The sequence below is a fragment of the Embiotoca jacksoni genome, unplaced genomic scaffold, assembly GCF_022577435.1.
Source record: "Embiotoca jacksoni isolate LCO1_2020_lvr unplaced genomic scaffold, fEmbJac1.0.p SCAF_93, whole genome shotgun sequence".
In the NCBI taxonomy this organism is placed as follows: Eukaryota; Metazoa; Chordata; class Actinopteri; family Embiotocidae; genus Embiotoca; species Embiotoca jacksoni.
The window spans coordinates 262,216-277,882 of record NW_027185451.1 but is presented as its reverse complement, the minus strand read 5'-3'; the positions used below and the strand labels follow the sequence as shown (position 1 = coordinate 277,882).

Here is a 15,667-nt window from a genome sequence, read left to right as displayed (position 1 = left end):
GTGTGTCCTCCTCCTCCACCTCCTCCACCTCCTCCTCCTACCTAATCTGGCACATCTCCCAGCTCTGGCATTGACTTCCTAACCTACATGCTGCCAATCGTGGCACTTTAATCACTTTAACATTATTGATCACACACGAACGACACAGTTAAAGAGGCATTGCTGACGACACACACTGCGCACTATTTGTTGTCATATCACGTTAATAAAATAAAAAAATAATAATACAAAATTTAAAAAAAAAAAAAAAAAAAAAAAAAAACCTAAGCAGGAGAATTATTATCGTTTCCTCCTTTTTTTTTTTTTTTATGGTCCAGAGCATTAAAAGTTAACACGAACGTGAGTTAATTTAATTCCAACGTAGCGACACTAAATTAAATCAAATTGCTGCGATACGGAGGTGGAGAAGAAGCTTTTCCAAAACGGCTGTCATTTCAGCACACAGCTCGGAGCTCCGCCGGGGCTTTATTGCGATAGTTCATAAAAACACACACTTTTTTTTTTTTTTTTTTACTACGGAGCTAAAAAATAAATAAATAAATAAATAAAAAAAAGACAGGAAATTACACTCCCCGTCGGGTTTATTATACACAGCCCGCCAGCGAGAAAAAAAAAATAAATATATAATAATAAAAAAAAAAAACGAGGCTAACAGCTAGCCAGCGAGCTAGCCACAATGCAGAGCGGAGGCGGACGACTGGGCGTTGGTTGCTCAGACAACAAGCGGCGAAGCCCAACCGCACAAAGCACGCGCGCGTGTTGCTCAAACCGTCGCGAGCTGAAGGTCGCAACGGGGTTTTCTGTGTCAAGTCGCGGCGGTAAAAGCCTCCCGTGGCGGTCTCACCCATAACGTTGACGCTCCCTGCCGCCTCAAAATCCGGATCATTCAACAAGCCGACATTCCCCTTCTCCCTCTCTCTCTCTCGCTCTCGCTCTCTCGCGCTGAGGGTGTTTTTTTTTTCCGCCGTGAGCTGCGCACGACGAGGCGCGCAACGCCTCTCGTCCTCAACGCGGCTACGGCGAAAGAACGACGTTTACCATACGTGAATCCCCCGAAGAAGGGGGAACGCTGTAAGTCTCGCGATAACGTGCGATTCTTTTCAGTTCCGGCGTGATCTCGCGATAAACGAGCAGCCACAAGCGTTAAGGGCAAGAATTTTGATATACAGTATATATATATATATTTTTTTTAACACATTAAAGCGAATTTAATCTTCCACTCACTATGATTAAAAACACTAATGGGGCCTAATTTGTTCATATACCTTTAAGTTGAACACTTTCCCCGTTTATTTCGTATCAATAAATGTGCTGATACGTTGTCATTTTACATTATTAGTGTCAGTTAATTTACAATATGTCGCTATATGTGAGTATTTTGGGTGTTGGGGGGGGTGGGGGTGGGGATGTGAGTGTAAAATCGTCCCAATAGTATTTTATAAATAATTAAAAAAATAAAAAATAAAAAATACTCTGGTGACGGAATGCGAAGAGCGTCAGTTGTCTCCATAGCAACCAGCATCGTCTAATATTGCTCACTTGGATTGGTTAAAAAAAACAGGAAAGTCAGCATTGTTTTCTCTTATTTGCTAATGTAAGGGGCGTCTGCGGTTACAAGTGTTAAAAACTGTGTCGCTTGTGACCTCGACTAAGGGCATTTTTGTGAGGCAAAAAAAAAAAAATCGTATTTCACGATTCAAACGGAAGTGTCCAGTGCTCGTTTTGTGATGCTGGAGGATAAGTGGGGGACTCAACGTGTGTGTTTTTTTTTTTTTTTTTCCGTTGAGTTCAGCTTAATTGAACTGCTTAACATTCGTCAAATAGAAAATAGTGTAAACTAGCCCTTGTTGAATTTTTTATTTTTTTTATTTGTGTCACAAGGTTCCTCATGGAAACAAAGTGCAAGGCTGGAAAATGTCCAACTCTGCTAAAAAAAGGAGACAAGGAGAAAAGTTGCCCCAGAAATCGACAGGAGTCCAAAGCAAGTAAGCTGTTTTGTTGTTGTTGTTGTTTTATCTCCTTCTCCTTGCAGCAATTTTAATGGTCTGTTTGACAATTTGAAATTCAGTTTCCCTGATAAGAAAACAAAAAAAAACAAATCACCTGATAAGCCCATGTTCTAGGGCATCTCATGATCTCAGGAGGCTCCAGTCCCTGCTTGCCAAAAGCGGCCCCAGACAAGAGGTGAACAACAACAAAAATGACGCAGCACCGAAGCAAACAGCGTCTAGACATTTTGATAATATAACAAAACCAGCTCACATTTCTTCAGATCTGTATGTGTGTGTGTGTTGCAGGTGGCAGCTGTGAGTCACAGTAAAGTATGCAGAGCCACGCACTCTCCAAGAAACACCAGCAGACAGAGGAGTGAGCGCGACGTCATCGACGAGGCCTCTGAACTGGAAAAATTCAGGTTTAACAAGGAATTTATAATATATTAAAAAAAAACAACGAATAGTTTACTAGAAGATTCACTGGAAATTCTGTCTGAAAGTATATGTTAGGATCACAAAAACACACAGGGAATACAGAATATCAGAAATTTTATTTTTAAAGACAATCAAATGTACAAAAACAAAAAAAAAATTAAGCTTGCTAAGCCTCTGAAATCCTGAAACAGGCAAAAAAAAAAAAAAATTGGTTTAAATCGGGGGCTATGGGATTAGAGAGTAATTGAACATGATTATGAATTTGGACATTGGACGCCAGCTTTCTGTTCTTGACCGTTTTCAGTGCTGTGGAAAACTTTGAGGTTCGATCACATGCCCTAAATTTGGTCAACAAAACATTTGTATTGAATTGGATAAATCATATAATCTAACTTTTGTGCCTTTTAAGTAATCTTTCTGTTCTTAGCCTTGTTTTTTAACCTACTATTCCCAATAACTTTGACTTTTATTTGGCTGTTTATTTTCTTGTTATGTGACCTACCTGACACCCAAATGTAGTATTTTGTTCAATGAGTTGCATGTGGTTTTGTAATAACTGAACATTAATGATAAGATTTGTTTACCTAAAGAATCAAAATACAGCTCGTAGTTTTCAGTCCTAGGCAAGGGGAGTTTATTTGTAGAGCACATTTCAACAACAAGGCAATTCAAAGAACTTCACATAAAACCATTAAAAGCATCAAAACATAATGCAGGAAAAAGGACATTCAAAAACAAGTAAGAGCAAGTGATTAAAACATTAAAATAAAGTCATTAAAACATGAAGCAAGCTAAAAACAAAATAGGATAAAGGTACACACCTAAACACAGTTTTCTTTTCCAGCATCACGTACAGAGACCAGAGATGCTTCAGCAGCCACCCGCTGCGTAAACTCTTCTCCGACATCCTCACGTCTCTGGTGAAGAACCGCCTCTGCAGGTGCAAACAATCTTCTCAGCGTTTCAATCTTCTCACCCTCAGAGACCAGGCTGACATTAATGATGACCTTTGACCTCTTAACATAGTGAATGGATTGACCGCGCCCCACCGGAGTCCGTCCTCAGAGTTCTCATCTGCCTGCGTTTATTGATCAGAGATCCCAGCCATCAGGTACAGATTGAAAAAAAAAATACTTTTTAATATTTATGCGTGTAATCTATAAATAGTATTTAAAAACAATAAACACCTCTTTGTGTTATTTTTTTAATTTTTTTTTTAGAAAATCCTGCATCAGCTCCGAGGCGTTCATTTACTGGCCAGAGTAAAGTCTAATATATATTATATTACATGCCCAAAACAGTTTTGGTGATGTCTCTTTGACCCCCTGATCTGTTTTTTCTCTCTATCAGTACATGGAGTCTGTCGCCGGCGTCTACGTGTCCGGTGGCGAGCGGGCGTTCGGGACGCAGCAGCTGGTCACGATGACTTGCGAGTATTTTCTTGAAAAGCAGCGTCCCAGACGTTGATAATAGTCTCGAGCCGTTGTCAGTCCTTATCAGCGGTGATTTCTTTTATCACAGACTTGTTCCAGAAGCTGTCTGCGGATGAGGATCAAAGGGTCGGGGTCATCGAGAGCGGCGCTCACAGGGTACGGCTGGAAGATATATAGTGCTTATCTGTGATTTAATGTATGTAAACTCACATTTCTGGTGGTGCACTGGAATAAAGACTACAGAGATGTGTGTAAATACGAGTGTGTGTTGTCTCTCTGCACTCAATCTATTGTCACTAACTTATTTCTCTTTGTGGAAAAAAATACCAAAAATTCCAACTTGACCTCTTTCCCAGACTCTGGTGAAGCTCCTCGCCACAACAGACAGCAGCGTGCTGCTGGGAGCCCTCCTGGCACTCACCACTCTGGCTGAGAGGTAAGTAAATATTTCACCCAAAGCATTATAAAATAAAATACATCATTTACATGATTTCATGTCTTTTTAAAAGTGTTTTTTTTTTTTTTTTTGCAGTCCAGAATGCAAGAAGGAGATCGGGGAGCTTCCGATAGTGGAGAGCCTCCTTGTGATACTTCAGGAGTATGACCTGCTGTCAAAGAGGTTATAAATCAGTCATAAAAGTATAGAGAGTATAGAAAAGAAGTGGAGATAGACTCCTACAAGAGACGTGGAGTAAGAGGGGTTTTTCTGTAAAAACACACACCAAAAATGATACGATTTTCTAAACTTCATGTCTCCTGCAGGATGAGCGCCGAGCTGCTGAGGCTCCTCTCCCCGGTGCGGCGCGTGAGGAGCCAGGTGAGGGAGCTGGACGGCGTGCCGGTGCTGCTGAGCCTGCTGCACGGCCGGCACCTGAAGCTGCTGTGGAGCGTCGCCTGGGTCCTGGTGCAGCTGTGCGAGGAGCCCGACGCCAGGGCGGAGATCCGGAGCTGGGGAGGGGTGCAGCAGCTCCTCCGGCTGCTCGGCAGGTTTGTGAGAGCCCCGAGCAGGTGTTTGATATATTAAGGTGACATCGTATGAGTTGAGGTGCATTTCAACTGTTTTCAGTGGTTTTAATGGGTCACCTCTGTCAGTTTTGGGTTTGTGAATGATCAAAACTGAGTCAAGGCTAATAATATATGCTGACTCCAAAAACAGAGGATCCACATTTTTTAATGCAATATTTATTAGACTGATGTAAGACTACAAGTTTATGGCCTGAAAGCCTACAAACTGAATTTAGAAATCATGGATGTCTACCATGCAGAGGTGCAGAGGTTGGCCTCATGAAAATATGCTGTCGGTTGCGTTGGGATAATTGTACAATCCCATGATTTTGTCACTTGATGCATTTACAAAGTTTCAAAATTTGTCTCTTAAAAGTCTCCTAAACTTCGTGGCGGTGATGGGGTACTAAAATAAAGGAAATGTTTAACAAGAGGGAGGAGGACCCAAATGAACAACGGAAAGAGAGCTACACTCAAGACAATGTTAGTTTACAAGAAAAAAAAAAAAAAAGTCCAAAAACACAAACAGAAATAAACAAGCAGATAAAGATCACAACTGAGGTGGACTCCCATGAACACAATCCAACATAATCAGGCAAATTTGGAGGTGAACAGGCGAGTGGGGATCATAAAGTTCAGAGACTGCACATGTTGCGTGCCAACGGAGCGCAGCAACGTGATTCGAAGGAAGTCTTGGGTTAGTCATTTATATGACGTTAATCTAAATCAGCACCTGAGTTACATGAGTTACATTAAAATGCTGTGGTTTTTTTGGGGGGGCTTTTTGTTTTTTAGTTTTTTTTTAAATTTTTTAAAAAGCTCTCCACTCGTCTGAAAACAGAATCTCCTCCAGTTTTACCTTTTATTTCATCATTTACTTAAGACAAGTGACAAAGCCATTTCCAGTATTTATCCCGGCGCCATACGCTTAACTAAATAACTCTCGCAGTGACCGGCAGTACGTCTCCGACCACTCGTCCATCGAGACGCTCTCCAGCGCCAACGCAGCCGGTCGCCTCCAGAGGGAGCATGTGAGGGAGCAGCTGAGCCCGCAGGAGGAGGTGGACAACGCGACGGCCCTGCGGTCAGGTCAGAGGGACATAAACTGGAAACTAAAACACTGCGTTTTTTCTTCTGTAAGAGTTAGAAATGATCCAGTCACATTTTCTGTATCAGGACAGAATAAAAAAAAAAATAAAAAAAAACGTCTTCTCCCGGAGGAGTCTTATCACAAGCTGAGAATGTAAACCGTGTTTTCCTGAAGTGGGAATCAGGCCCACTGAGATAATTTGACACAGGAAGTGGTTGTAGGCTTCCTGTTTCTGAATGTCTGATGACACTATACTGTAAACTATCTACAGAGACCTTCAACTTTATATTTTTAAAGGCGTCAGTGTCTCCAGTCTGTTCGGAGATATAAATGTTCACAGCTGCTGCTCAGACTGAGTATAACTGCTTAAATGAAGTGAACTCCCCTCTAATGTTTTTCTCAGCCTGCTGCACAGCTCTGACCGAGATGAGTCTGGATGACGCATCTGCTCACCACGTCGTGCAGGTAAAGAAAAGCTCCCGACTGGACTTGAAGAGCAGCACGGAGGAAATCCACCTTTTACATCAAAGCATCGAACTGTGTGTCAAATGTTTTCTCAGGAAAATGGCATCTACGTCATCGCAAAGTTGATTTCACCAGACAATTCTGGGCCAAAGGTCACTCCTCTACAGGTATACGGCTTCACGTGTGCATCAAATTACATTATAATGCAAATAAAGGTGATATAAACGATCAGAAAATAACATATTTCTTAATCTGTTTGCAGTGCTACGCCTTCCGCACCCTCCGATTTCTCTTCAGCGTGGAAAGAAACCGACATCTGTTTAAAAGGTGATGAAATTAAAGAGTTTAAAAGTGGAAAAAAAAAAGTTAATTTCATGCATAAATCCTTTAAAACTTGGCTACCGTTGGACGTCTGCCACAGAAAGAAAAACCTCGCTGTTGTTTTGTAATCTTTTATCCCTTTCAGACTCTTTCCCACAGACCTCTTTGAGTTGTTTATTGATGTTGGACATTACGTGCGGGACCTCACAGCCTACGAAGGGCTGCAGACCAAAGTGTCACTCTACACCGTAAGAAAACACATTCTAAAAAATGGGCTCATTTCTTTGGTGTTTTTTAGCTGGTTTCGGGCTGTAAAAAAAAAAATCTAAATATATGTTACTGTTTTTGGGATAAAATAAATCAGGTAAAGACTCTTTGACTTGACAAATGAATGAAGCGCCGCCTGTGTCTCCCCCGCAGGAAGAGGAGCTGGACGGTCTGAGAGAGAGCATCGAGGCCGTGGACCAGAACCGGCCTCCCCTCCGAGTCATCAACGGCTACTCCATACTGGACCATCTGGGCACCGGGGCCTTCGGGAGTGTTTTCAAGGTGCAGTAAAACATCCTCAGAACTGGCAAAACATCTGCAGTTAGTACATTTTGTAAAATGCACTCTTGATCGCAGGTCCAAAAGCAGAGCGGCCAGAACCTGCTGGCTCTGAAGGAGGTGAACCTGCACAACCCGGCGTTCGGCAAAGACAAGCGGTCCCGAGACAGCAACGTGGAGAAAATCATCTCTGAGCTCACGATCATCAAAGAACAGGCACGAAACTTTAAATTCAGACGCATTTTTAAAATAATATTTTATGGCGTTAATGTCAGTTGTTTTCCCTCCTTTTTTAGATGACACACCCAAACATTGTTAAATATTACAAGACATTTTTGGAAGGTGAGGATGACACCTTCACTTTATCCCGAAAGGATTGTGATTTAAGCAGTGACGATATTTTCAAAGCGTTCCACGTTGTCCTTTTCTAGGTGACAGGCTGTACGTGGTGATGGAGCTGATCGAAGGAGCTCCGCTGGCCGAACATTTCAACTCCCTGAAGGAGAAGCAGCTGCAGCTCACTGAAGACAGGATTTGGAATATATTCATACAGGTAAACAGCTCGTTTGGGAAGTAAACTTTTACTTGGAAAAGTACTGGTATTACATGAATTTTTATGTCTGGAGAAATATCAGCTGCATTTTATTTTGGTAGTTTTATGTTAACGCAACTGACAAAAAGCAGTTGTTTTAAAAAGCGACAGCAGCTTGTCTTTTATCTCCACAATGTAACTGTGACCTGTTAATCCGGAAATATAATTTAAACCCAGTACTTTTGTACTTTTGACGTAGAGTGACGTAGAGTTCATAAACAAATATCCTGTGTATGCAGATATGTGTTTTTATGAGCAAACTAAATTGGCAAATATGATCCCACAACTGAATTAATAAATTCATACTCCAAACACAGATTTAACTGCTAAATCAGCAAATTGGACCGAAACATCCACAATTTCTTAGATTTCTATGCCTTGTATGAAAAAAATATCCCAACAAAATTTGCTTTTAAAAAAAAATATAATTAACTTTGTTAAATACCATGTTTAAAATGATTTCTGATGAACACATTACAAACATGATAGAGGTGCTTGTGCTGTGAGTATACAAACATTTACTTCAGTGAGAAGAGTCACCAAAAACAAAAAAAAGTGACATTTTCTTTTGAATTTATTATCATGCTGTAAAAAAATGAGTCAGATCTATTTCTGTAATTGTTGGAAATAAGTTTTGGATAAAAACCTGAAGTGTAAATCACTTCCACTGGCCCAAAAAAATAAGAGACAATTGTGCGATTGGAAACTTTTTAGTCGTCCCCCAAAGTTGTCTCCGAGGTTTATTTAAGAACTGATATCGTGCGCTCCCTCAGATGTGTCTGGCACTGAGGTACCTCCACAAGGAGAAGAGGATCGTTCACCGCGACCTCACACCGAACAACATCATGCTGGGGGAGAAGGACAAAGTCACCATCAGTGAGCGTGTTACTCAGTTTCTTCTTACTACATTTCCCGGCTCGTGTCCTTCTAAAAAGTTTAACTCGTCTCTTTTACTCTGCCCGAAGCCGACTTCGGCCTCGCCAAGCAGAAACAGGAGAACAGCAAGCTGACGTCGGTGGTCGGCACCATCCTTTACTCCTGGTGAGGAAATGAACTCAAAAGAGTGGTTATGGTCCTCGGGACAACTTCGTACACTTATATTCACACAGTCACATTTTGAGGACTCTGTTTCCATTAGAGGGTAAAAAAAAAAAAAAAAACTGGTTGCATTTAGGTTCAGGTAAAGATGAAGAACAACATTTTAACCATTTTTGGAAAGTAATAATTTTGGCCCAATTTTACTTCCATAAAGAGATTTGTAAACTGGATTTTAGGATTAAACGAGTGCCATTCTGCTGTATCACTGCCCTCCTGTAACACTGTCAGACTCACAGAGGACAAAAGGGTTTTGTGGCTAGGAGATACGTTGAGAGATTCAGAGCCTTCACAGGAAGGGAGGAGCTGAACGCGTGACAACAGAGGCAGGAAGTTCAAGCAAACGCAAAGCTTTGCTCATGAAGTAAGACAAGCTAAAAGCAGGTCGGGCGGGTGCTGAATCTGAAAAACAAACAGAAACAAAGAGGCTCAGAGCAGAATCAGACATGGGAATAGAAAAACAATGAACTGCAAACAAAAGCAGGGAACACAGGGACTAAATACACGAGGGAGAGGAGGACAACAAGTGACAGCTGAAACTAATCAGGGCTTGGCAGACAATCACACAAGGGGTAAACACACAAGGGCAGGAATTGAAGGAAATCAAGACACAGAGGCAAGTGATTACAAAGTAAAACAGGAAATACAACAAAGTAAAAAGAGGAGATTTGTTTTTGTGTGTGTTTGCGTGTTGCAGTCCAGAAGTGGTGAAAAACGAGCCGTACGGAGAGAAAGCCGACATCTGGGCTTTGGGCTGCATCGTCTATCAGATGGCCACTTTACAGCCTCCGTTTTACAGCAGTAACATGCTCTCACTGGCCAGCAAGGTAACGTGAACACACACACAAAGACTCATGTTTTTACTCATTTTCAAATGTTTTTGTTTCCGCCGTCAGCTATCGATCTTTTTTTCCTCTTTTTCTGCGCCGGTAGATTGTCGAAGCCGTCTACGAGCCGGTCGAGGAAGGAGCTTTCTCGGAGAGAGTCACAGACATGATCAGATGGTGAGACTTTTATTTTGAAAAGATTGTATGTTCACCTGAAGGGGGTGCCGTTAAAAATGCTGCTTTTATATGATGCATTTGATAGTTTAGAATAATATGTCTTACAAAAGCAGGCTATTAACAAAAATTACATCCCACTTCCGGTGTTATTTTCGTGTTTAAAAAAAAAAAAGATAAACATTAAAATGGATCTTGGTCGCCTGATGGGAAATACATATGTACGTCCTTGTACTTTCCCTATATCTTCCATTATTTCCTGCTCTTTGTCACTTGTTCATTCAACAAATTCACACAGTGCTCTCTTCCGTCCCTTCAGGTGTTTGAGTCCCGACTCAGAGCGGCGGCCGGACATCGTGGCCATCAGCTCCAGGATCTCTGACCTCATGATGAGGCTGATGGACGGCCTCTACACTTCCCAGAATGCACTGGAGAGGAAAGCCGAGAGAGACCGGAAACGAGCGCAGAAGTACTTCCTCGAAAGGCACCAAAACAGGACGAACTGCTGCCACTCGAATCCGTCGCAGGTATATTCCGATTTTGGAAAATCATGAGGGGACTTTTTTTTATTGTAATTGTTGGATTAAAAGGTTTCCGTATAAACGAAGTGCTTCACATTTTGCAGAAGTTGATGAAGGCTGAATCTCCTGCGGCCTGCAGGTCGAACCGCAGCCAGCAGAGAATCAGTGCAGGTGACTCAAACCGCTCAGGATGCAACGCGGACGGTGAAAGGTTTGAAACCCAAAAACGACGACGTGTTGTAAATGTGTTTTTCAGACGATGCTTCAGATGAGGACGTCGAACCATCCGACACCAAAAGCAACACCACCGCCTCTTCGGGAAAACACGACGGTCAGTTCAGTTAAAGCTGAGTGAGAATGTTCACGATCCTGTTGGGGGTTTTCTACGATTAATGTTCATGCCGCTGCAAATTTCTGCATGGTTTGTTTAGCTCAATAATGTCTTCTTGGTTGTTGTGGAGGAATTCAGGGATTTGAACCGACAGTCTGAGACCTTTTTTTTGTTTTAAGGCTACTCTTATTTTCTTAGTTTGTATGTTGTGGATTTTGCTCACTTATCTAAACTGTATTTTGTTTTGAACTTTTTTTTATTATTTTAAAATGAAGAAAACATCCAAGTTACTCTTCCAACAAATTTTATTTAAAAAAAAGTCTTTATTCAGATGATAGACATCTGAATAAAGACTTTTTTTAAATAAAATTTGGTGAAATGTGGCAGATGGTGAAACCCTCAGCGCACAACCTGTAAACACACTGTATATAAAAGTGGGCGTGGCTTCCGGATCTGAAAATCTTTGCCATAAACAGAAGTGCCTTAAACTGCAATACCTCCGACTGCCAGTAGAGGCTGGCGCCAAAACAAAGATCCAGCTTCATAGACTTCCATTCAACTTGTCTAGTGAAAATCGCAGACAATAATTTTTTTTTTCCCCACAAGTTATTTCGGTGTTGTTAGCAAAAGTCACTCCTTATTATTAACACACACACACACACACACACACACACACGCACACACACACACACACACACACAATCATGCACCAGTTGGTTGTTAACATGTACAAACATTGTGCTTGTTTTCCCCGAATTTCACAATGAAATATTCATCTGAATAAAGGCTTTTAATTTCATTGCCAAAAGAGAAACTTGGATGTTTTCTTCTTTTTAACCCGCTTCATCAAACTAGTATGAACTGGACCTTTTCATGACTGAAGTCCTTTTTTTTTGGCTTTGATTAAAAGGCTCTCAGTCCACTGCCTCTGTTACACCTAATCAAATTCTGTCCAGGTAAGTAAAAAAAAACAACACCTTAAACATTTGAACATGTGTTGAAAACCTGCTGAAAACAATCTTCTTGAAATAAAGATGTCTTCTCGGTGCATTATTGACCTCATCTGTTCCTGTTTTTTTTTTTTTTCTCTCAGTGGGGATTTTACCGCTGCGGAGATGAAACCAAGACCAGGTAGCATTTCAAACCTGACGACACAGCTTCACCATCTGCTTTTTGAAAACCTCCTGACCAGATGAGACGGTAGATAAAGTTACGATGTTATACAAACTCTCTTATGAAAGGTGTCTGACCCGGTTTCTTCGGACCTCGCCTGTTCCCCGTGTGTTTGTTTTTTCCCTCCTCAGTGTCGGCTGGGATCTGCGTCTCCCAGAAGAAGCTTCGTCAGATTGACGATCCCATCCAGAGGCTCCTCGTGCAGCTGCACAAAATCATCTTCATCACACAAGTACAGTCACACATGCAGATTACGTCTGACAGCGGCGGTCCCATTTTCTCTGCGTTGGTATTCGTTGGTTTATCTTTCGTTTCTTAGCTCCCACCAGCTCCGCACCACAACATCGAGCGACGCCTCATCGAAAGATTCAAAAAGTCCCTCTTCCACGTCGGCAGCGATCCGTTCGACCTGAAAGTGGAGCTCAGCAAGGTTTGCAGTGACGAGTTGAAATTCAGAAGTGCGCTTTTGTGATGATGGTATTTCATGGAGATGTGGAGGGGGAGGGAGGGGGTTTAGATAAATGACCTCACTGTGGCTGCAACCGGTGGCTTTTTAATTGGTGTATGTCTTCATAGTTCTGGACTCATTCAGACGCTGTCCAATCTGTGCATGAAAGCAGCTGTTTAAAATAATCTAAAAAGGCATTTCACAGAATCCTAAAACCCAAAGCGATGTCAGAAATTTGCTGGGTTCGTACAACCAACCGTCAGAAACCCAAATATGTTCAGTTTCTTACAAAAAGAAGCAGTAAATCTCACATTTTAGAGGCCAAAACTGAGGAATGTTCGGGGGCTGTTTGGTTGGAAAAGGACATAAACAATGTTATTTATTTTCTTGGTTGATTCACTGTTTTAGCTTCTTGACTCTGATCCGTTCAGCTCGACTAATATTTGTACTGCAATGTAAGTCAGCTTTTAACTTCCTTAGTATAATAAAGTGGTTTATTTTATCTCGGTCCCAGTGCAATCGGACGGTTGGCGTAAAAGAAACCCGTGTTTGACGACAGCTGACCTTTGTAGTAACAAACCGGCCAAATTGCTAAAAATCACACATTTGTTGGATAAAACTTGACAGTTTTTCACTGATTTTCTCAACTTCTCATCAGTTTCATTCATCACAAATAACCAAATTTGGACTCATTTTCCCGTCACAGCTCCTCCAGGCGTCCACCGAGTTGATGGAGTCGGGTTCAACCGGTTCGGACTGGTGGCCTCTGGTCCATCACTTCACAGGAGACCCTCATACTGCCGATAGCACAGGTGCAATTATCACTGTTACTGCTTCACCCTAAACTCACAGTAACAGACACAAACCTTACTCACTAACCTTATTTGTTGAAAATGTATTCTGATGGAAGGAAATTAAGCTTCTTCTCTTATTTCTTCTGACAGTTGATGTGAATCTCAAAGATGGAGTTACATATCAGCAGATGCAGGTCAGTTTCTTATTGAATTTATACATAAATGTAATTTTTTTGGATATGTTTTCTTTCACCGATACATTCAGGGAAAAGTTATATAAGAAGTTTAATAATACCACTCTCATCTCTGTCTGTCAGTCTCAATTTTTGCACTTGACTTTCTGGTTTGGTTAAACAAACAAGATATTAAGTGTTAATTTCTGAGTTTTAATCATCAGAGAGAGCCAGGTTAACTTTTCCCTCCTGTTTTCAGTGTTGATGCTAAGCTAAGCTTATTAGCTGCTGGCTGTAGCTTCATATTATTCTAAAAACATGGAAAAGTAATTGGATAAGCTAATATGTGTCATCAAAAATCAAATCAACCACGAATAGATATAAAAAAAACAACAACAATCTTTTAGTTTTATAGATATTTAGAATTTTTCCGATTTGTTTTGTTTGATTTTTTTTGTCATTGTGTTTCAACTTTGTTTCCTCTTGCGGGATCAAGTGTCTAATTTTACACTTCGTAGTCTTACTGAACGTCTCTCTGCTGTCTGTGATGTCATTTCCTGTTTAAATGTTTTCAGGGGATCATCGAGGAGCTTCTGGACGAGAACAGCTACTACGAAGCAACACGCAGCAGGTGAAGTGGAAATACAACATTTTATCAGTCTGATTCGACACCTAAAATTCATTCATGTGTCATCAAAAAACAGGTTTTGTTGTCATTTGTTTCAAGGTGGGCCTTTTATTTTTTTTACAGAAAACCTGTAATGTGTTTTATTTTAATGGCAATGATCACTTTGAGTCCTCAATTTACAAAATATAAGAGACATGATTTAAAGATTTTAGTCTTGTGTTATTGGTTTCTGAAATGAGTTACAAAATGTTAAAGACCTGGTGGTTAGAAAGTATAAAGTGTGACTTTGATAAAAACATGATTTAACATAGAAAATATTATTTCATGTATTATTTTTTAATTTTTTTTAATTTTAGGGTCAAGGAGAAAAGAAACGACCAAGAAAAGAAGTAACTCTCAGAAGTTAGAAGCAGATGGAGAAGATTTATTTGCAACGACACTTTGCAGTCGCTTTAAATGTAATTAACCTTAATTACAGAGTATATACTTATTTAACATATAAAACTATAAAAGGACAAAGTAAACACATGCATCTGTTTGCACTTTAACTTAAAAGGCTGAAACGTGTTTCCACAGCGTTCACCTCGCACGTCCTCGGTTTCTCAGGCTTCTTCTACAAATACGACGCGACGGTGTGACTCTCCAAAGATAGTTGAATACGTCTGCATATTTTAACGAAGGATGAAGCCGATTTTAATTTATATCTGTCAGTTCGAGATCAGAATTTAAAGCTTGTGATTGATTTCATTCATGAGAAGTTTCTCGTATTAAACTGTTTTGTTGTTTTTTTAATCTGTGGTGGTTCACCATCGTGTGAAGCTTTCTCTTTGTTTTTTTTCCCCGGATGTCTGAGCGTAGCACTTAAAATTCTCAGGACCAGACGACTCGGCAGTCGGGCCGCTTTAACTCGGCCGCTGCAGAACCGTACGAGCCACAGTTTCCTCGCTCACCTCACTTTCGAAGAGCTGATAAGAAGCCCGACTTTGACTTTAATTACAATGTTTGACTGCAGATCGGGCAGACGTGGAAACCAGGTCGAATGTTTTTAGCACTTTTTGTGCACTGTATCGAAGCTACAGCGCGGGACTAGCTAAGACTAGCGAGTTCACACATTGTTGAAAAATATCACCCACAAATATATCCGTCTGTAAATTTACAATATAAAGAGCTTTTCAATCTGGTGTCTGGTGAGACAGTATATAATAACTTGAATAAGGCTAAGATATTTGAACATTTTCCAATTTGAAACTTTCTACATGATATGGGACCAAAAGAAATACGATTTTACGAAGGGGTTGTGATGCTTTTTAATTCATTTATTCACAATTTATCCACTGACTTACAGCCACAGCAGTCGTGGGCTGTAGTGGAGCCTCTAAGGAAGCCTGTGTTTTTGTAATTACTCTCACTGGCAGAAGAGGGAGACAAAAGCTCAGTGCTGTAGTTTCAACATGCACTCTTGATGCATTTTCAAGGTGATGAAAATATCCTTTTTGTACATAATCACATTTTTGTTGTTATTTTAAAGAGCTGGGCAGTTGAAAATAAGCTTTTCTTGTGCACTTTGATCCAAAAGGGATTTGTCAGTATAATCTGCGTCAGGAATGTCAAACTACTTTAAG

The 15,667-nt window shown here is 40.7% G+C and overlaps 1 protein-coding gene across 1 annotated transcript; it reads left to right on the top strand.

Annotated features, from left to right (window-relative positions):
• Positions 1–1,678: 1,678 nt before the first annotated feature.
• Positions 1,679–15,170, top strand: nek10 (NIMA-related kinase 10). The gene is made up of 36 exons (XM_069141930.1): positions 1,679–1,755; positions 1,882–1,985; positions 2,124–2,184; positions 2,298–2,413; positions 3,274–3,369; positions 3,456–3,540; positions 3,650–3,691; positions 3,780–3,858; positions 3,951–4,018; positions 4,219–4,298; positions 4,395–4,481; positions 4,625–4,849; positions 5,817–5,956; positions 6,361–6,422; positions 6,518–6,589; positions 6,685–6,749; positions 6,889–6,991; positions 7,164–7,292; positions 7,368–7,505; positions 7,586–7,631; positions 7,721–7,842; positions 8,655–8,757; positions 8,847–8,922; positions 9,674–9,803; positions 9,910–9,980; positions 10,297–10,504; positions 10,603–10,669; positions 10,755–10,829; positions 11,740–11,785; positions 11,923–11,960; positions 12,134–12,234; positions 12,322–12,432; positions 13,157–13,262; positions 13,395–13,438; positions 13,993–14,048; positions 14,402–15,170. The coding sequence occupies exons 2-36, from the start codon at positions 1,915–1,917 to the stop codon at positions 14,436–14,438; spliced, it is 3,156 nt and encodes a 1,051-aa protein (XP_068998031.1). The 5' UTR covers positions 1,679–1,755; positions 1,882–1,914; the 3' UTR covers positions 14,439–15,170.
• The last annotated feature ends 497 nt before the right edge of the window (positions 15,171–15,667 follow it).